Raw genomic sequence first — 21,586 nt, 5'->3', positions numbered from 1 at the left:
CCAGCAAGCGGAGTGTGGAGGATCCATGGTGGGCAAGATGCCTAACGTCACCTGGCTTGACGGCTCCTTTGCGGAAACCGTGAAGGGGTGGCAATCGGGGTGGTTCTACATCACCGAGCCGCGTGACTCCAACTGGGCGGCAGCCCCCGAGTTCCGATCTGGAACCCCCATGCGGCTCACCTCCTGGGAACAGAAGGGCCTGTCCTGGGGCGAATCTACAGAGCTGACAGACTTGTATGCAGTCCGGCCAGGGCCCATCCCGAGGTGTCGTCTTCGGACGGGTCCCTGAGTGACTCAGCGATGAACTCACTTCCGACGGCCACTACTTCTCAGCCTGCGGACGACACGGAGGTGTTGTCCCAAAGGCTCCCAGAGCGGGGAGAGGTGGATCCGGAGGCGCCCCAAGGCGGCATTCCAAACGTCGGACACGCGGGGTTCAAGATCCCCGTGGATCGTGTTGGTGAGAGCCGCAGTAAGCCGGACTCTCAGCCGAACACTGTTCCGGAACCTTCCGTGGTTCCGGACTCAGGCGGACAGCCCCTCGTTAAGGAGGGTGAGCCGTCTGCACCGAGTACTTCCGCTACGCCCGAGGCGTCGCATCGTCTGCTGGAAGCGCTTCGCGGCGCTTCCATAGATGAAGAGCATCGTACTCTCATGAGTGCGGTGATTCAGAAGGTTTCGTCCACCAAGAGCGGACTAACCGAAGCCTGCACCAGCCTCCTAACAGGCTTTGAGGTAAGTAGTAAAAATGTGTGAAATTACCACCCGATAGGTAGTAACCCCTGATACTCTGTTTGGTGTTCGGAAGGAAAACCAAATGGTGGGTCAATTATAATCCGCGGGAGTTTAACAATAAGTTTGAATTTGAATAAGCAGGTTGTGCTGCTTGCCGCAGCGGTCCGTATGGCCGAGATCGCCGGACTGAAACAGGACCTGGAGCAGGCGCAAGGAGAGCTCGACCTCACGAGGAGGCAGCTCGAAGAGAGCAAAGGTGAATGATTCCCCTTTCTCATATAATGAAGGATAGATAAAATTGGTTATTCTAACAACGAAGCGTCGTGATTTGATAACAGAGGCCACCACCGAAGTGGCGGCTCTCAAGAAAGCGATGTCCGAGGCCGAACACAAGGCGGCCTTGGAACGCAAAGAGCGCAAAAAAGCAAGAAGCCCGCGTGGGTGAGGTACAAGAAGAGCTCCAGGAGCTCGGCAAAAGGTTCGAGTCCGTGGAGCATGAGCTTAAAGCAAAAGAGGCCGAGCTTGCGAGGGCCCTTGCAAGTATAAAAGACGCCAAGGCCGAAGCCGAGAAGGCACAGCAGGAAATCCAGGAGGCCAAAAAGATAACAGTGGGTAAGAAATTCTTTATGCAACGCAAACATGTAGAGGAGGCGTTTCTTTTACTTACCCGAGTCCGGAGCTCTCCAGGGGCATTCGCAGATCTGCCACGCAACATATCAGATGCCGTGGAGTTCTACCGTGCCCAGGAGGGGAGCTCAACAGAGAAGCTGTTCTGGTCCCAGTATGTTGGGGCCGAACATTCATAGCCTCTGAGTGACCAACTGAAGCAGTTGGTCGAACTCCACAAGTCGGCCGAAGTGGCTATGAAGGATTTCATAGTCCGGATGTGGCCTGGTGAGCCCCTGCCCACCAGCTACTTCGGCCTAATCAAACGGATGGTGAATGCTTGTCCGTGACTAGAAGTCATCAAGTGATCCGTTTGCATTGAAGGTGCCTGCCGGGCCTTTGCCCGTGCGAAGGTGCATTGGGGCAAGCTGGATGCGGAGAAGCTGGTGAAGGACGGGCCGCCAGAGGGCAAGCCGCATCGCATTCCGGAGAAGTATTATGATGGCGTTATGAAGGGTGCTCGCCTCGTGGCCAATGAATGTACCAAGGACATAATTTTTGAATGAATTCACGTCTGTCATGTTTGTAATTTAAAGACAAAGTTACTTGCGCTATGTAGCGCTTTTGTTATTTAAAATATTACCTTCTGTGCGGCTGTTTATCAAATTCTGAAAGTAGGCCAGTCGTCGGCTTCCGCCCCCATGTAACTAGTACTGGGGTGTTCATGGAAAAACTCGGACACTCTTTATCCAAATGTTTGGTCCCTTAAGGAGGTGTCAAGCGCAGCGAACAAGGCAATCGGACTGTGCGGCTTTATAACCTTCACTTAGCCATAAAAGTCTACAATTTTAAATTTCGGCGAAGCCCCTAGAATCCGGAAGGCCGAATTGGGGCGCTATACACGCCTAGATCGGACGAAGCCGAATTATCGCCTAAATAGGAAAAATCTTTAAGGATTTTAAGACCTCTCGAACAGCGACCAGATCTCGCCACATCATGCCGGTCAGTTTTTGGCTTTCTCTACTGAGGTGCTCGTCCGGAAGAACCGGGACACAATCGCAGTAGTTCTCCCTGCGCTACCTTAGCCGATATAACGGAACGTAAGGCACCAAAACAAGGGAGCCGGACTATCCCAACTGTAGACCCAAGACATGATTCGGAGTTGATGCATATAATGCTATAAGTTCGGGGTGCCGCACTGTTGAAAGTGTTCGGACTTGTCTTGCCGTATTATGGGGCGCCATAAGAAGCCCCTGGCAAACTGAACGTACCAAGGTGTACGGATGCAATAGCAAATAGACATTTGTAAGAAAAAAATGCTCAAATAAGAATAATAAGCTGACGCTATATATGATCTCCCATTAATGAATAATACGTTTAAGCGTATGTTTACAATGAATGCATTAAACGGAGATAAATAGGGTTATTTGACATACCCTATCCGGAGGCAGGCTACGTACAGATAGATAAAGCAGGTATAACAATCGTAAATAGATTCTACCTGGGTATTTCCTTCTGTGCGCAAAGCCAGTAACCTCCTTGGGTTTCTCTCATATGGAAGTTCGTCGATCCGGCTCTTGTGAAGAGGCTGCACTGAAGCAATGTCCTGAAAGGTGAAAGGAAAGGTTATGAAGGTATAAGGCGGTGATACCGCGCTGTTGACTGAGCCACTGCTTCGCCTCCGCCTGTGCCCATGGTATTTTGAGTGCGTAATTGTGTATGCGTGGCACGAATGCTGCTTTGATGGGATTTGAGTGGAGGCCGGACTGCTAGTCGCGCTCTTGGCGTGCCTGGTGATCCTGTTGCGGGGTGCTCCGAACTCGCTTGACGGTGCTTGAGGTTGTCGTCGCCGGATTGGTGGTTTGCCGGAGGAGGCCGCATTGTACTTCTGCCACGAGGGCTACAGTGTGCTCTTCTGTACGGAGAGAGCGGTCCATGTTTCCATTGACTGTTATGACCTCGCGCGGGCCTGGCATCTTGAGCTTGAGGTATGCATAGTGTGGTACTGCATTGAATCTAGCGAATACGGCTCGTCCGAGCAGTGTGTGGTAACCACTGCGGAAAGGGACGATGTCGAAGATTAACTCCTCGCTTCGGAAATTATTCGGAGATCCAAAGACCACTTCCAATGTTATAGAGCCCGTGCAGCGGGCCTCTACTCCAGGAATTACACCTTTAAAGGTGGTTTTGGTAGGCTTAATCCTTGAAGGGTCGATGCCCATTTTGCGCACTGTGTCCTGATAAAGCAGGTTCAGGCTGCTGCCTCCGTCCATAAGGACTCTTGTGAGGTGAAATCCGTCTATGATTGGGTCTAGAACCAATGCGGCTGAGCCGCCATGACGGATGCTAGTAGGATGATCCCTACGATCAAAGGTGATCGGACAAGCTGACCATGGGTTGAGTTTGGGGACGACTGGCTCCATCGTGTAGACGTCCCGTAGTGCTCGCTTCCGTTCCCGCTTGGGGATGTGAGTGGTGTAGATTATGTTGACCGTTTTCACCTGGGGGGAAATTTCTTCTGTCCCCCCGTGTTCGGACGCCGGGGCTCATTGTCATCGTCGCTGTGCAGCCCCTTGTTCTTGTTTTCGGTGTTTATTTTGCCGGCCTGTTTAAATACCCAGCAGTCTCTATTGATGTGGTTGGCTGGCTTGTCCGGGGTGCCATAAATTTGGCACGATCGCTCCAGTATACGGTCTAGACTGGACGATCCCTGATTGTTTCTTTTGAATAGCTTCTTCCGCTGACCATATTTGGATCCGCTGAATCCGGCATTGACTGTCGTGTCTTCAATGTTGTCGTTGTTGTTCCGCCACTTGTGTCTGTTGCGTCGTAGCTTGCCATTATTATCACGGACATCTGTCGTGCCAGAATGTGGCGTAGTGCTGCTGCGAGCCAACCAGCTGTCCTCGCCCGCGCAAAAGCGGGTCATTAGTGTTGTGAGAGCTGCCATGGACTTGGGTTTCTCCTGGCCAAGGTGTTGAGCGAGCCACTCGTCATGGATATTATGCTTGAAGGCTGTTGGTGAACGTTGCAGAAAATTAAATTTTTTACTACGGTTTCACCAAGATCCATCTATGAGTTCGTCTAAGCAACGAGTCATGGGAGAGAGATTGCATCTACATACCACTTGTAGATTGCGTGAGGAAGCGTCAAGGGAACGGGGATGATGGAGTCGTACTCGCCGTGATCCAAATCACCGATGACCAAGTGCTGAACGGACAGCACCTCCGCGTTCAACACACGTACGGAACGGACGACGTCTCCTCCTTCTTAATCCAGCAAGGGGGGAGGAGAGGTTGAGGAAGAAGGCTCCAGCAGCAGCACGACGGCGTGGTGTTGGTGGAGAGGCAGTACTCCGACAGGGCTTCGCCAAGCGCTAACGAAGGAGGAGAGGTGTTGGGGAGGGGAGGGGCTGCACCTTGGATCAGGTGTTCAGCCCTCCCCTCGCCCCTCTATTTATAGGGGAAGGGGGAAGGGGGCCGGCCCCCTCTAGATGAGATCTAGAGGGGGGGGCGGCGGCCAGGGAGGGGGCTTGCCCCCCAAGCAAAGGGGGTGCGCCCCCCTTAGGGTTCCCCCCCCCAACCCTAGGCGCATGGGACCAAGGGGGGGGGCCAGCCCTCCAGGGGCTGGTTCCCTGCCCCATGCGGCCCATGGGGCCCTCCGAGAGGGGTGGACCCCTGGAACCCTTCCGGTGGCCCCGGTACAATACCGATATGCCCCCGAAACTTTCCGGTGTCCGCATGACAACTTCCCATATATAAATCTTTACCTCCGGACCCTTCCGGAACTCCTCGTGACGTACGGGATCTCATCCGGGACTCCGAACAACATTCGGTAATCACATACAAGTCTTCCTAATAACCCTAGCGTCACCGAACCTTAAGTGTGTAGACCCTACGGGTTCGGGAGGCATGCAGACATGACCGAGACGGCTCTCCGGTCAATAACCAACAGCGGGGTCTGGATACCCATGTTGGCTCCCACATGCTCCTCGATGATGTCATCGGATGAACCACGATGTCGAGGATTCAATCAACCCCGTATACTATTCCCTTTGTCAATCGGTACGTTACTTGCCCGAGACTCGATCATCGGTATCTCAATACCTCGTTCAGTCTCGTTACCGGCAAGTCACTTTACTCGTACTGTAATGCATGATCCCGTGACCAAACACTTGGTCACTTTGAGCTCATTATGATGATGCATTACCGAGTGGGTCCAGACATACCTCTCCGTCATACGGAGTGACAAATCCCAGTCTCGATCCGTGTCAACCCAACAGACACTTTCGGAGATACCTGTAGTGCACCTTTATAGTCACCCAGTTACGTTGTGATGTTTGGTACACCCAAAGCACTCCTACGGTATCCGGGAGTTACACGATCTCATGGTCTAAGGAAAAGATACTTGACATTGGAAAAGCTCTAGCAGAACGAACTACACAATCTTGTGCTATGCTTAGGATTGGGTCTTGTCCATCACGTCATTCTCCTAATGACGTGATCCCGTTGTCAATGACATCTGATGTCCATAGTCAGGAAACCATGACTATTTGTTGACCAACGAGCTAGTCAACTAGAGGCTTACTAGGGGCGTATTGTGGTCTATGTATTCACACGTGTATTACAATTTCCGGATAATACAATTATAGCATGAATAAAAGACAATTATCATGAACAAGGAAATATAATAATAATACTTTTATTATTGCCTCTAGGGCATATTTCCAACAGTCTCCCACTTGCACTAGAGTCAATAATCTAGTTACATTGTGATGAATCGAACACCCATAGAGTTCTGGTGTTGATCATGTTTTGCTCGTGAGAGAGGTTTAGTCAACGGATCTGCAACATTCAAATCCGTATGCACTTTGCAAATATCTATGTCTCCATCTTGAACATTTTCACGGATGGAGTTGAAGCGATGCTTGATGTGCCTGGTCTTCTTGTGAAACCTGGGCTCCTTGACAAGGGCAATAGCTCCAGTGTTGTCACAGAAGAGTTTGATCGGCCCCGACGCATTGGGTATGACTCCTAGGTCGGTGATGAACTCCTTCACCCAAATTGCTTCATGTGCTGCCTCCGAGGCTGCCATGTACTCCGCTTCACATGTAGATCCCGCCACGACGCTCTGCTTGCAGCTGCACCAGCTTACTGCTCCACCATTCAACATATACATGTATCCGGTTTGTGACTTAGAGTCATCCAGATCTGTGTCGAAGCTAGCGTCGATGTAACCCTTTATGACGAGCTCTTCGTCACCTCCATAAACGAGAAACATGTCCTTTATCCTTTTCAGGTACTTCAGGATATTCTTGACCGCTGTCCAGTGTTCCTTGCCGGGATTACTTTGGTACCTTCCTACCAAACTTACGGCAAGGTTTACATCAGGTCTGGTACACAGCATGGCATATATAATAGATCCTATGGCTGAGGCATAGGGGATGACGCTCATCTCTTCTTTATCTTTTGCCGTGGTCGGGCATTGAGCCGAGCTCAATCTCACACCTTGCAGTACAGGCAAGAACCCTTTCTTGGACTCATCCATTTTGAACTTCTTCAAAATCTTATCAAGGTATGTGCTTTGTGAAAGACCTATGAGGCGTCTCGATCTATCCCTATAGATCTTGATGCCTAATATGTAAGCAGCTTCTCCAAGGTCCTTCATTGAAAAACACTTATTCAAGTAGGCCTTAATGCTGTCCAAGAATTCTATATCATTTCCCATCAAAAGTATGTCATCTACATATTATATGAGAAATGCTACAGAGCTCCCACTCACTTTCTTGTAAACGCAGGCTTCTCCATAAGTCTGCATAAACCCAAACGATTTGATCATCTCATCAAAGTGAATGTTCCAACTCCGAGATGCTTGCACCAACCCATAAATGGATCGCTGGAGCTTGCATACTTTGTTAGCATTCTTAGGATCGACAAAACCTTCCGGCTGCATCATATACAGTTCTTCCTTAAGATGCCCGTTAAGGAATGCTGTTTTGACGTCCATCTACCATATCCCATAATCATAGTATGCGGCAATTGCTAACATGATTCGGACGAACTTAAGCTTCGCTACGTGAGAGAAAGTCTCATCGTAGTCAATCCCTTGAACTTGCCGATAACCCTTAGCGACAAGTCGAGCTTTATAGATGGTGACATTACCATCCGCATCCGTCTTCTTCTTAAAGATCCATTTGTTTTCTATCGCTCGCCGATCATCGGGAAAGTCAGTCAAAGTCCATACTTTGTTTTCATACATGGATTCTATCTCGGATTTCATGGCTTCTAGCCATTTGTTGGAATCTGGGCCCGCCATCGCTTCTTCATAGTTCGAAGGTTCACCGTTGTCTAGCAACATGATTTCCAGGACAGGGTTGCCATACCACTCTGGTGTGGAACGTGTCCTTGTGGACCTACGAAGTTCAGTAGCAACTTGATGAGAAGTACCTTGATCATCATCATTAATTTCCTCTTCATTCGGTGTAGGCACCACAGGAACGTTTTCCTGAGCTGCACTACTTTCCGGTTCAAGAGGTAGTACTTCATCGAGTTCTACTTTCCTCCCACTTACTCCTTTCGAGAGAAACTCTTTTTCCAGAAAGGATCCGTTCTTGGCAACAAAGATCTTGCCCTCGGATCTTAAGTAGAAGGTATACCCAATGGTTTCCTTAGGGTATCCTATGAAGACGCATTTTTCCGACTTGGGTTCGAGCTTTTCAGGTTGAAGTTTCTTGACATAAGCATCGCATCCCCAAACTTTTAGAAACGACAGCTTAGGTTTCTTCCCAAACCATAATTCATACGGTGTCGTCTCAACGGATTTAGACGGTGCCCTATTTAAAGTGAATGTATCTGTCTCTAGAGCGTATCCCCAAAATGATAGCGGTAAATCGGTAAGAGACATCATAGATCGCACCATATCCAATAGAGTGCGATTACGACGTTCGGACACACCGTTACACTGAGGTGTTCCAGGCGGCGTGAGTTGTGAAACGATTCCACATTTTCTTAAGTGTGTACCAAATTCGTGACTTAAATATTCTCCTCCACGATCCGATCGTAAGAACTTTATCTTTCGGTCACGTTGATTCTCTACTTCATTCTGAAATTCCTTGAACTTTTCAAAGGTCTCAGACTTGTGTTTCATCAAGTAGACATACCCATATCTACTCAAGTCATCAGTGAGAGTGAGAACATAACGATATCCTCCTCGAGCCTCAACGCTCATTGGACCACACACATCAGTATGTATGATTTCCAATAAGTTGGTTGCTCGCTCCATTGTTCCAAAGAACGGGGTCTTGGTCATTTTGCCCATGAGGCATGGTTCGCATGTGTCAAATGATTCATAATCTAGAGACTCTAAAAGTCCATCAGCATGGAGTTTCTTCATGCACTTGACACCAATGTGACCAAGGCGGCAGTGCCACAAGTATGTGGGACTATCATTATCAACTTTACATCTTTTGGTATTCACACTATGAATATGTGTAACATTACGTTCAAGATTCATTAAGAATAAACCATTGACCATCGGGGCATGACCATAAAACATATCTCTCATATAAATAGAATAACCATTATTCTCGGATTTAAATGAGTAGCCATCTCGTATCAAACGAGATCCAGATACAATGTTCATGCTCAAACTTGGCACTAAATAATAATTATTGAGGTTTAAAACTAATCCCGTAGGTAAATGTAGAGGTAGCGTGCCGATGGCGATCACATCGACCTTGGAACCATTCCCCACGCGCATCGTCACCTCGTCCTTCGCCAGTCTCCGCTTATTCCGCAGCTCCTGCTGTGAGTTACAAATGTGAGCAACGACACCGGTATCAAATACTCAGGAGTTACTATGAGTACTGGTAAGGTACACATAAATTACATGTATATTAAATATACCTTTAGTGTTGCCGGCCTTCTTATCCGCTAAGTATTTGGGGCAGTTCCGCTTCCAGTGACCCTTCCCCTTGCAATAAAAGCACTCAGTCTCAGGCTTGGGTCCATTCTTTGACTTCTTCCCGGCAACTGGTTTATCGGGCGCGGCAATATCTTTGTCGTCTTTCTTGAAGTTCTTCTTACCCTTGCCCTTCTTAAGTGGTCTTATTGACCATCAACACTTGATGTTCTTTCTTGATTTCAACCTCTGCTGACTTCAGCATTGAGAATACTTCAGGAATGGTCTTCACCATCCCCTGCATATTGTAGTTCAACACAAAGCTCTTGTAGCTCGGTGGGAGCGACTGAAGGATTCTGTCAATGACCGCCTCTTCCGGGAGATTGATCTCCAACTGGGACAGGCGGTTGTGCAACCCAGACATTTTGAGTATGTGCTCACTGACAGAACTGTTTTCCTCCATCTTACAACTATAGAACTTGTCGGAGACTTCATATCTCTCGACCCGGGCATGAGCTTGGAAAACCATTTTCAGCTCCTCGAACATCTCATATGCTCCATGCTTCTCAAAACGCTTTTGGAGCCCCGGTTCTAAGCTATAAAGCATGCCGCACTGAACGAGGGAGTAATCATCAGCACGTGATTGCCAAGTGTTCATAACGTCTTGGTTCTCTGGGATGGGTGCTTCACCTAGCGGTGCATCTAGGACATAATCTTTCTTGGCTGCTATGAGGATGATCCTCAGGTTCCGGACCCAGTCCGAATAGTTGCTGCCATCATCTTTCAGCTTGGTTTTCTCTAGGAACGCGTTGAAGTTCATGTTGACATGAGCGTTGGCCATTTGATCTACAAGACATATTTTGCAAAAGTTTTAGACTAAGTTCATGATAATTAAGTTCATCTAATCAAATTATTTAATGAACTCCCACTCAGATTAGACATCCCTCTAGTCATCTAAGTGTTACACGATCCGAGTCGACTAGGCCGTGTCTGATCATCACGTGAGACGGACTAGTCATCATCGGTGAACATCTCCATGTTGATCGTATCTTCCATACGACTCATGTTCGACCTTTCGGTCTCTGTGTTCCGAGGCCATGTCTGTACATGCTAGGCTCGTCAAGTTAACCCTAAGTGTTCTGCATGTGTAAATCTGTCTTACACCCGTTGTATGTGAATGTAAGGATCTATCACACCCGATCATCATGTGGTGCTTCAAAACGACAAACTTTAGCAACGGTGCACAGTTAGGGGGAACACTTTCTTGAAATTATTATAAGGGATCATCTTATTTACTACCGCCGTTCTAAGTAAACAAGATGCATAAAACATAATAAACATCACATGCAATTATATATAGTAGTGACATGATATGGCCAATATCATATAGCTCCTTCGATCTCCATCTTCGGGGCTCCATGATCATCTTCGTCACCGGCATGACACCATGATCTCCATCATCATGATCTCCATCATTGTGTCTTCATGAAGTTGTCACGCCAACGACTACTTCTACTTCTATGGCTAACGCGTTTAGCAATAAAGTAAAGTAATTTAAATGGCGTTCTTCAATGACACGCAGGTCATACAAAAAATAAAGACAACTCCTATGGCTCCTGCCGGTTGTCATACTCATCGACATGCAAGTCGTGATTCCTATTACAAGAACATGATCTCATACATCACAATATATCATTCATCATTCATCATAACTTCTGGCCATATCACATCACATGACAATTGCTGCAAAAACAAGTTAGACGTCCTCTAATTGTTGTTGCATCTTTTACGTGGCTGCAATTGGGTTCTAGCAAGAACGTTTTCTTACCTACGAATAACCACAACGTGATTTTGTCAACTTCTATTTACCCTTCATAAGGACCCTTTTCATCTAATCCGCTCCAACTAAAGTAGGAGAGACAGACACCCGCTAGCCACCTTATGCAACTAGTGCATGTCAGTCGGTGGAACCTGTCTCACGTAAGCGTACGTGTAAGATCGGTCCGGGCCGCTTCATCCCACAATACCGCTGAAGCAAGAAAAGACTAGTAGCGGCAAGCAAGTTGACAAGATCTACGCCCACAACAAAATTGTGTTCTACTCGTGCAATAGAGAACTACGCATAAACCTAGCTCTGATACCACTGTTGGTGAACGTTGTAGAAAATTAAAAAAAATTCTATGGTTTCACCAAGATCCATCTATGAGTTCGTCTAAGCAACGAGTCATGGGAGAGAGATTGCATCTACATACCACTTATAGATCGCGTGCGGAAGCGTCAAGGGAACGGGGATGATGGAGTCGTACTCGCCGTGATCCAAATCACCGATGACCAAGTGCTGAACGGACAGCACCTCCGCGTTCAACACACGTACGGAACGGACGACGTCTCCTCCTTCTTGATCCAGCAAGGGGGAAGGAGAGGTTGAGGAAGAAGGCTCCAACAGCAGCACGACGGCGTGGTGTTGGTGGAGAGGCAGTACTCCGACAGGGCTTCGCCAAGCGCTAACGGAGGAGGAGAGGTGTTGGGGAGGGGAGGGGCTGCGCCTTGGATCAGGTGTTCAGCCCTCCCCTCGCCCCTCTATTTATAGGGGAAGGGGGAAGGGGGACGGCCCCCTCTAGATGAGATCTAGAGGGGGGGCGGCGGCCAGGGAGGGGGCTTGCCCCCCAAGCAAAGGGGGTGCGCCCCCCTTAGGGTTCCCCCCCCCAACCCTAAGTGCATGGGCCCAAGGGGGGCGCCCAGCCCTCCAGGGGCTGGTTCCCTGCCCCATGCGGCCCATGGGGCCCTCCGAGAGGGGTGGCCCCTCCCGGTGGACCCCCGGAACCCTTCCAGTGGCCCCGGTACAATACCGATATGCCCCCGAAACTTTCCGGTGTCCGCATGAAAACTTCCCATATATAAATCTTTACCTCCGGACCCTTCCGGAACTCCTCGTGACGTCCGGGATCTCATCCGGGACTCCGAACAACATTCCGTAATCACATACAAGTCTTCCTAATAACCCTAGTGTCACCGAACCTTTAGTGTGTAGACCCTACGGGTTCGGGAGGCATGCAGACATGACCGAGATGGCTCTCCGGTCAATAACCAACAGCGGGATCTGGATACCCATGTTGACTCCCACATGCTCCTCGATGATGTCATCGTATGAACCACGATGTCGAGGATTCAATCAACCCCGTATACTATTCCCTTTGTTAATCGGTACGTTACTTGCCCGAGACTCGGTCGTCGGTATCCCAATACCTCGTTCAGTCTCGTTACGGGCAAGTCACTTTACTCATACCATAATGCATGATCCCGTGACCAAACACTTGGTCACTTTGAGCTCATTATGATGATGCATTACCGAGTGGGCCCAGAGATACCTCTCCGTCATACGGAGTGACAAATCCCAGTCTCGATCCGTGTCAACCCAACAGACACTTTCGGAGATACCTGTAGTGCACCTTTATAGTCACCCAGTTACGTTGTGACGTTTGGTACACCCAAAGCACTCCTACGGTATTCGGGAGTTACACGATGTCATGGTCTAAGGAAAAGATACTTGACATTGGAAAAGCTCTAGCAAAACGAACTACACGATCTTGTGCTATGCTTAGGATTGGGTCTTGTCCATCACGTCATTCTCCTAATGACGTGATCCCGTTGTCAATGACATCTGATGTCCATAGTCAGGAAACCATGACTATCTGTTGACCAACGAGCTAGTCAACTAGAGGCTTACTAGGGACGTATTGTGGTCTATGTATTCACACGTGTATTACAATTTCCGGATAATACAATTATAGCATGAATAAAAGACAATTATCATGAACAAGGAAATATAATAATAATACTTTTATTATTGCCTCTAGGGCATATTTCCAACAAAGGCCGCCAGGGCTTCGGCGTCCGGACAGTCAACTATTTGGTTCTTTTTAGTTAGGAACCGAGTCCAGAATTTCCTGGCTGATTCTCCGGGCTGTTGAGTAATGTGGCTCAGGTCGTCGGCGTCCGGAGGTCGCACATATGTGCCTTGAAAGTTGTCAAGGAATGCGTCTTCCAAGTTTTCCCAACTGCTAATGGAATTTGCGGGCAGGCTGTTAAGCCAGTGCCTGGCGGGTCCTTTGAGCTTAAGGGGAAGATATTTGATGGCATGTAGATCATCTCCGCGGGCCATGTGGATGTGAAGAAGGAAGTCTTTGATCCATACCGTGAGATCTGTTGTGCCATCGTATGGTTCAATGTTTACAGGTTTGAACCCTTCTGGGAATTCATGATCCGTCACTTCATCAGTGAAGGAGAGGGGGTGTGCGGCGCCTCTGTGCCAGGCTATGTCACGACGCAGTCCGGCCAAATCAGGCTGGTTGTGTTCGAGCCGGCCGGATTTATTGTTAGTGTATCCGGTATGACGGTCATCGTCATGTGTTGCGGCGCGCCCCCGTGATCCGTAGATCGATCTTCGTTGTCATGCGGTGTTATCCAATCTATCACGCAGGTCCTGAGTATTGCCCCGGGCCATAGTAAACTGGTGTGGGGGTGCAGGCTGGTATTCGGGCTGATATGCCGTTTTATCCCGACCTCGAGGCGGCCGGTCAGCCATGTGGCGCTCGAGTCCATATTCTTCGGCTGCCAGGACTTCTGTCCATCTGTCTGTGAGCAGGTCTTGATCAGCTTGAAGCTGCTGCTGCTTCTTTTTTAGGCTTCTCGCAGTGGCAATAAGCCGACGCTTGAAGCGCTCCTACTCCGCGGGGTCCTCGGGCACACCGAACTCGTCGTCGCCGAGGCTAATCTCGTCTTCGGAGGGAGGCATGTAGTTGTCCTCCTCCGGATACCCGTCCGTCGCCTGTTCATCTGGGTTGTCCTTCCCATCTTCCTGCTCGGCCTGCTCGAAGGCGGGCTGATCGGGGTTGTATTCATCTTCGGCACCGTCCGGATTGTTCTCATCTCCGGTGCCGGTATTGCCTTGGCGGGGCTTGGAGCGGCGCTGGCGACGCCCATGTTTCGCTTTCTTCTTGGAGGGGTTATCCTCCATTGCCTCATCGCCATTTGTTTCTTTCGGAGTTTCCACCATGTATATATCGTATGAAGGGGTGGTTGTCCACCGCCCTGTGAGCGTTGGCTCCTGTACGTCTCCTGCATCGTCGTCCATACTGTCGATGTCTTCGGAGTCAAAGTCAAGCACGTCGGTTAAATCATCGACCGTGGCAATGAAGCGGGTGGTGGGTGTGCAGCGAATTCCTTCGTCGCCTGCTTCCCACTCAAGCCGGACATAGTTCGGCCCAGAGCCTCCTGACAAAGAGAGAGACTTTAATGAGTTCAGCATGTCGCCAAAGGGCGAGTGCTGAAAGATGTCCGCAACGGTAAACTCCATTACCGGAGCCCAACCTGGATTGGCTGGCTCGAGGGTGTGCGGACCGGAACCAACAACCGGATACGAGTCTGGGGGCCCGGGGTTACAGGCCTCCACAGAGGTGAGACCTGTGTTCGGCTCCACCGCCGATGAGTATGCGGCCTGCGGGGCGGGGTCCACCCCTCCGTCCTTGGGCAACGCAACCTGTTCCGGATTTAGATCCGGGGCAACTGCAGGGATGATGTCCCGAGCATTGTCCGACAACAGGTCTAGGCCGTGCTCGTCATGACTGTCCGGCGCTCCTGGCACAGGCCCGAATCTGTCGAAGATCAAGTCTCCGCGAATGTCCGGCGTGTAGTTCAAGTTTCCGAACCTGATCTGGTGGCGAGGGGCGTAGTTGTCGATCTTCTCCAGACGACCAAGCGAATTGGCCCGCAGTGCGAAGCCGCTGAACACAAAGATCTGTCCGGGGAGAAAAGTCTCGCCCTGGACGGTGTTGTTGGCGATTGAAGACGCCATCGAGCCTCAAAGCGATGACACAGAGGAACTCTCAATGAAAGCACCAATGTCGGTGTCAAAACCGGCGGATCTCGGGTAGGGGGTCCCGATCTGTGCGTCTTAGGCTGATGGTAACAAGAAGCAAGGGACACAATGTTTACCCAGGTTCGGGCCCTCTCGATGGAGGTAAAACCCTACTTCCTGCTTGATTAATATTGAAGATATGAGTAGTACAAGAGTAGATCTACCACGAGATCGTAGAGGCTAAACCCTAGAAGCTAGCCTATGATGGTATGATTGTAATTGTGATTGGCCTTCTAAGGACCATCCTCTCCGGTTTATATAGACTCTAAGGGGCTAGGGTTTACATGAAGTCGGTTACAAGGAAGGAAATATAATATCTGGATCGCCAAGCTTGTCTTCCACGCAAAGGAGAGTCCCATCCGGACACGGGCCGAAGTCTTGAGTCTTGTATTTTCACGCTTCAATAGTTCGGACGATGTATATAGTCCGGCTGTCCGGATACCCTCTAATCCAGGACTCCCTCGGGCGGCGCTTCTAGTGGCGGCCAAACCGGGGTGGGTGGTGCCTGCTGTGGATGTGGCGAGGCCGGGGACCATAACTCGGCGCCCGCCCACGAGGGCAACGGCGATGGTGGGCTGCATGGCACCCCGGTTGTCCATGACCACCGCTGCCCAACCAAGGTCGGGTTCGAGTCCACAATGGGGGGCTCTTCCTCGAACACTCCCTTCACCTCCAGTTCGAGGATGGCGATGTCGTCAATGGTCGACATGGCCGTCGTCACGTTGAGGCCCTGCCACTGGACGCGGTCGTGCTCCCGCACGGAGTCCTTGAGCACCTCCTCACCAGCTCCTTGGCGGGGAGATGGAGAAGGCGAGCGACGAGGTGGAGTGGGCGGCGGACGACGCAGACAAGGAAGCCTCCTCGTGGTCTTGCTTCCCCTTCTTGATGGGGATCCACTTCCACATTCCCATGGCGAGGAGGTGGCCGGAGCTAGGGTTTGAGTGTCGGGGTTCCAGGAGGCAGCGGTGGATGGAAGTGGGAACTTTGGAAGTGGACTGGTCGAATTTGGGTCGAGCTGGACAGTATTTACATTTGCGAACACGTGTTGGACCATGGATTTCCTCCATTTCGACCCAACTGACTGGATCAGACCAAATGCGGTCACCGTTGGAGTTGGCCTTGGTCGACAACCGTGAAGAGTTGATCTGACTCATGCAACATTTATTTATTTTCCTACTACTGCCGCGAACCGTTGGAGTAGCTCTGAAAACAAATGATACTTCTTTCAAAAAAAACAAATGATACAATTTGTCGACTAGAGGAACAAATCTTTTATGACACGCCGAATAATTCGTACTAGATGTGTATAAATAAACAAATCTGTAAAATAGCCCGAGAATTAGCAGAACTTTTTTTTTGTTTCCGTGCAGTGCAGTGCAGGGTTGTGCGAGTAAGACGATGGTCAGTGTTCGGTCCAGAAGCCGCATCCGTGTGACGTGGCGTGTCCTATTCTAAAGGGGGAAACGAGAGGAGCTAGCTGGTGGGCGCAGTGCGTACCGCTGTTTCGTCCATTCGCTGCAACGTCACTGACGGCGAGTTCATCAGATGGGCTGGAACCAAACCAAGGCGCGGCGTCGTCGTCTACTACTCCCTCCGTTCTGAATTACTTGTCTTGGATTTATCTAGATACGGAGGTATCTAGCACTAAAATGAGTCTAGATATATCCGTATCTAGACAAATCCAAGACAAGTAATTCGGAACGGAGGGAGTACGAGACAGACGGACGGCGTGTTTAGCTGCCCCGCCGTGTGCGGTGTGCCGTCGTCGGTCGCCAGGATCGCCGTCTTTTCTGGGCAATATATATGTACCTGGTCCACTCCACTCCACCCTCTCCCAGTCGGTCCTCCTACCTACGCTGCCACGGCAAAAAGAAAGAAAGGATTCGCCGAGAATAGCTGCAAAAAGAGGATGAGAGTGCGAATATTCCATTCGTTTGTTTTGCCTTTAGTTGAAACGGAAGTAAATTCCAGCCGGAGGAACTGCTATGGCTCCGTCTTCCCCGAACCACGCACGCTATCCACCAGGTTGCTGCTAATATTCTCTCGTCACGTCCACCATGCCCCAGGTGCCAAAGTAACTAGGAGCGAGTTGTCCCTCTATCCTCGGAGTCGCGCGCCACCCACGAGGCCCCGAGGCTACTCCACACCGCACGGCACAATCCGGCAAGCATCGGTCGGCCGGCCCCGGCCCGCCCAATGCAGGCATGCATTGCACTGGATGCTTGTTGCGTAGTGCACCAACCGAAATAACATTCGTTTCGTAGGACGTACACCGACCTGAGGACGCGATTGCTCTCTTAGGCCTTGTACAATGGAAGGTGCTTAAGGGAGGTGCTTAGAGAAATAAATCAGGTTTTTCTTAAGCACCGGTGCTTATTTCTACAGGAGAGACGCTTAACGCTTTTCTTAAGCACCGGTGCTTATTTCTACAGGAGAGACGCTTAACTAAGCGTTAAGCGTCTCTCCTGTAGAAATAAGCACCGGTGCTTAAGAAAAACCTGATTTATTTCTCTAAGCACCTCCCCTAAGCACCTCCCATTGTACAAGGCCTTATGTTCTTTAATTAATTGATTGATTGAGGTGTACAGGGGAGGCCCATTGTTTTAAGACAGAAACCTATTTTCTTTCGTTGGTTGACCGCGCTGAATTTATTTGTGGCTGCACTTTGGGCTTTTCTCTGTGCATGCAAAGCGTGAGCCTTGGTTTAGAAACCGGATCAGTATGAGTGTATGACGACGTGGTGTTGGGAAATGAAGAGATCTCTATCCCAAAAGGGAGTGGGCGCAACGCTTTGCACTTTGCAGCCCACTGTTGTGTCCACTCGCTACGTCACTCACGGCGAGCTCAATCAAATCCACTCAAATGAACGTACCACCAGTCAGAGCGTCCTCCGCTACTACCCGACGGATTGGCTCCCCGGATAATAAAAAGTTTGTACTACTACTTCCTGATGAAAACTCCAGCCGAGGAGGAAAAACTCCTGGATGGCCCGGCAGCATCTTCTCCACACAAGATGCCAAGATTCTGTCGTCACATCGCCATTGCCAACGCCACAGCGCCCAGCCCAACCACTCGCCTCCCGGTCGGTCATCCTCTTCCTCGGACCCGCCCCACCACCACCATCACCACCACCCAGTTCAGAATGGCAATCAGGTTGCCCGGACCTGACCTGACCGACCTACCAAGCCGCGCCGCACTCAACGCACCGTCCACCACCCCACCCCACCCCACCCCCGCGTCCACAGGAGCGAGTCCCACTGGTCACGCCACGTCTCGCCAAAACCGCACGCACACACGCACGCAAGCACAGCAAAAACTAAATAAAATAAAACAAAAAAATATAGTAGTATAGTAGTATAAAACTCCCACGGCTGCTGGATCCATCATCCATGGGTCTCGCCGCCGCTGCCTGTCCCCTCCCTGCCAATGGCCAAGCATCTGGTGAGCATGGACGCGCACAGAATGGTACAGAATGCAGAATGCAATAATGGAGCAACAATATGTTCAGAATCACAACAAATGCTACTGCTAGTACTGACTAATGACTGGAGTTGTATGCCGACTTTGGTAGGCACTGGATCTAGAGGAACGCCCCGCGTCTTCTTCGCCGGTGCCCGCCATTGACGCCGATTAACCGCTAATACATCTACATGAACACATTGCTTGCTTGGATTGGTTTGGTTGACTCCTAATGCTGCTACGAGGACATGGACATGGAATGGACCTGGCTACCTGATGACACAACTACAGATCGAACTGCTATGGGGATTCAAGGAGGGAAGGGAGGAAGAGTGATGACTGGTTCTGGGATGCTAATTGAACTGCTGCTTCTGATGCTGATGCTGATGCTGCTGGCTACTCTTCATTCACATCTGTCTGTCTGTTGACACCTGCACAGAGGGGAGGAGGAGGAAGGGACGGTGAACTATGTACAGGGCACGGTGCGGGCGGCCGGCCAGGGGCGGCGGCGGCCACGTCAGAGTACCATGGCGTCCTCGGTGGCGTCCGCCTCGTCGCTGTTGGAGGGGGGCGGCAGGGCGGCGTCGACGACGCAGCCGTCGCGGTGGCGGTCGCGGCAGAGGGACTCGACGGCGACGAGGCGGCGGCGGAGGTCGGCCATGTCGCGCTCCACCAGGAAGAGCCGCGCGCGGAGGGTCAGGTTCTCCTCCTCCAGCCGGGCCGCGCGGGCGTCCTCGTCCTCGTCGTCCTCGCCGGCGGGCGCGGCGGGGAGCTGCACCATCTCGAAGCGGCTGAGGTCGTGGTCGAGGCGGCGCTCCACCTCCACGTGCTCCTCCACGTCGCTCTCGCCGGAGCCCGAGTCAGCGCCGTCGCCGTCGCCGGCGTCGGGGCCGGCGGCCTGGGGGCGGAGGCGGATGAGGCCCTTCATAGAGCCGTACCCGTCGACGCCCCACGCCTCCTTGGCCATCTCCACCAGCACCTCCCGCGCCGGCGACAGCCGCGGCGTCGGCAGCACGGCGGGCGTCACGGGGCACGGCGACACCAGCGACGCCACGCCCCCGGCCCGCTTGGCCCGGATCAGGTACGACGTCGTGTTGCGCGGCGCCGCCGACCCGCCCCACCTCCCCTGCGCCTGGGCCGCGGCCTTGCGCTGCTTCCACCCGGGCTGCTGCCGCGCCGCCCGCTTCCACGCGGGCCTCGCCGGCTTGAACCCCGCCGGCGGCGCCTCCGCCACGGCCACCGGCGGGAGCTGCTGCTGCTGCTGCTGCTGCGCCAGCGCCGCCGCCCACACCTGGTACGGCGCAGGCATGGGAGGCCGCATCATCATCTCGCCGTTCATCGCCGGATTATGACCAGATCCGAAACCCTAACCCCGACCCAAATCACTCGCTGCTTACCGCGATTAGCCCCCGCCCAAAATGGGATCCAAACGCCTCCCGTCCCTCCCAAAATCCGATTCCGTTCGCCGCGCGTTTAAGGATGAGATTAAGTTTAGCGAGTTCGTTTGATCCAAATTTGGGGAGAGGGGAGGGGGAGGTTGGAGATGGAGGAGAAAGGACAGGACAGAGAGACGGCGTAGGCAGGGCAGAGGGGAAGGGGTCCCGGGGTATATAAAGGGGGCGGGCGCGCGTCGGACGGCCGGATCCGTGGCCCCCAGGCGCGGACGGCCTGGATCGCGCCAGCGGTTGCGTGTCTTGGACGGACAGCAGGGGGTGTGCCGCCGCGAGACGCATCCATCCATCCATCCTCGCGGCTTTGGTTGGGCGCTTGGGCACTTCAAAGCCAAGAACCGCAAGATAGGTGCGGCGGTTTGGTTCTTCATCGCTTACAAAAAAGGGTGCGCTTGTGTTTTTCGCTTTGCTTTGGGCTGTCATCTTTTCTTCTTCTTTTAGTTATGTGTTGTTTATGCTTTGCATCTTTGTCTTGTACCTTGCGAAATTCTTCATTGGGGATGCTATTCGTGAGACTGTATTTAGCGGTGACCAGTGATGCTTATGTTCCTTCACTGGTCCAACCGTCCTTTGATGATGGCAGCGAGCCGATTGATATAGTGAAAGCACATGGCATTGATATATCGCAACACGCGAACCAGGTGAATGAGATCAAAGGTTTGTTGTCTCGGGGAAGGAACATTAGCTTAGTACAAATTAAGTAGGCGTGTGAATGTAGTTCGTCTTACCCTTGCACACATGGGTCCTTTGTAAAGTGAACTGCTTGTTGGCTTCGAAACTCTCCTATGGAGATAGTTAGCGTATTTGCTACTGGGTGTAAACGTCAAGGTTGATAAAATCATTCATCTGACTCGTCAAGAAAGGGTTGTTGGCAAGCGTTTAAAAGGTTTATGTACCATTGTTTTCATGATCATGGCTAATTAAACATTTGCCTTGTAATCGTAAGGTTGAGTAACAAGACGATTTCATGCTGCAAAAAGGTCTTTACGTAGTAAATGATATATCTACGGAATATGATGGCGAATATCAAACTAGGCATGTCTAAAGCAAGTTGCTAAAGTGTGCTAGCTGCTAGGGTTATCACGTATTGACATGGCGTCACGCCTTGCCAACTAGTGCGTGCAAGAGGGGAACACCTTGGACTTTGGCCTAGCTTGGATCTGTGGAATCATCCAACATGCATTGTGTGGAACTCGTGATATGTGGTCCGATAAGTCCTGGCCTTCCTAACCTAATCCAGTTTTGTCGTTTCATTCGAACTGGCTATACTTTCCCTTCGATTACTTTCACGCAACTAAAATACAAAGTCTCGAAGAAAAGTAAAAGGGAATCTAGTTTACATATAGCATAGAGGAATATGGAGGATCCAAATGGTTAGGATCACACTATTTCGATCTCGGCTGCTAGCAGCAACGAGGAGCATGGAGATGCAAAAAAATATTAAGGTCATGAATGGGACAAGTGTTGCACAACCATTGTTGATCATCATGAAGTGTATGACGAAGAATAATGTTTAACT

At 51.0% G+C, this 21,586-nt stretch overlaps 1 protein-coding gene across 1 annotated transcript; it reads right to left on the bottom strand.

Moving 5' to 3' along the window:
• Positions 1–18,620: 18,620 nt before the first annotated feature.
• LOC123113043 (uncharacterized) lies at positions 18,621–20,187 on the bottom strand. The gene has a single exon (XM_044534153.1). The coding sequence runs from the start codon at positions 19,953–19,955 to the stop codon at positions 19,134–19,136; it is 822 nt and encodes a 273-aa protein (XP_044390088.1). The 5' UTR covers positions 19,956–20,187; the 3' UTR covers positions 18,621–19,133.
• Positions 20,188–21,586: the final 1,399 nt, after the last annotated feature.

This window comes from Triticum aestivum, chromosome 5B (assembly GCF_018294505.1).
Source record: "Triticum aestivum cultivar Chinese Spring chromosome 5B, IWGSC CS RefSeq v2.1, whole genome shotgun sequence".
NCBI classification, from domain to species: Eukaryota; Viridiplantae; Streptophyta; class Magnoliopsida; order Poales; family Poaceae; genus Triticum; species Triticum aestivum.
This window is presented reverse-complemented; position numbering and strand designations above follow the sequence as displayed.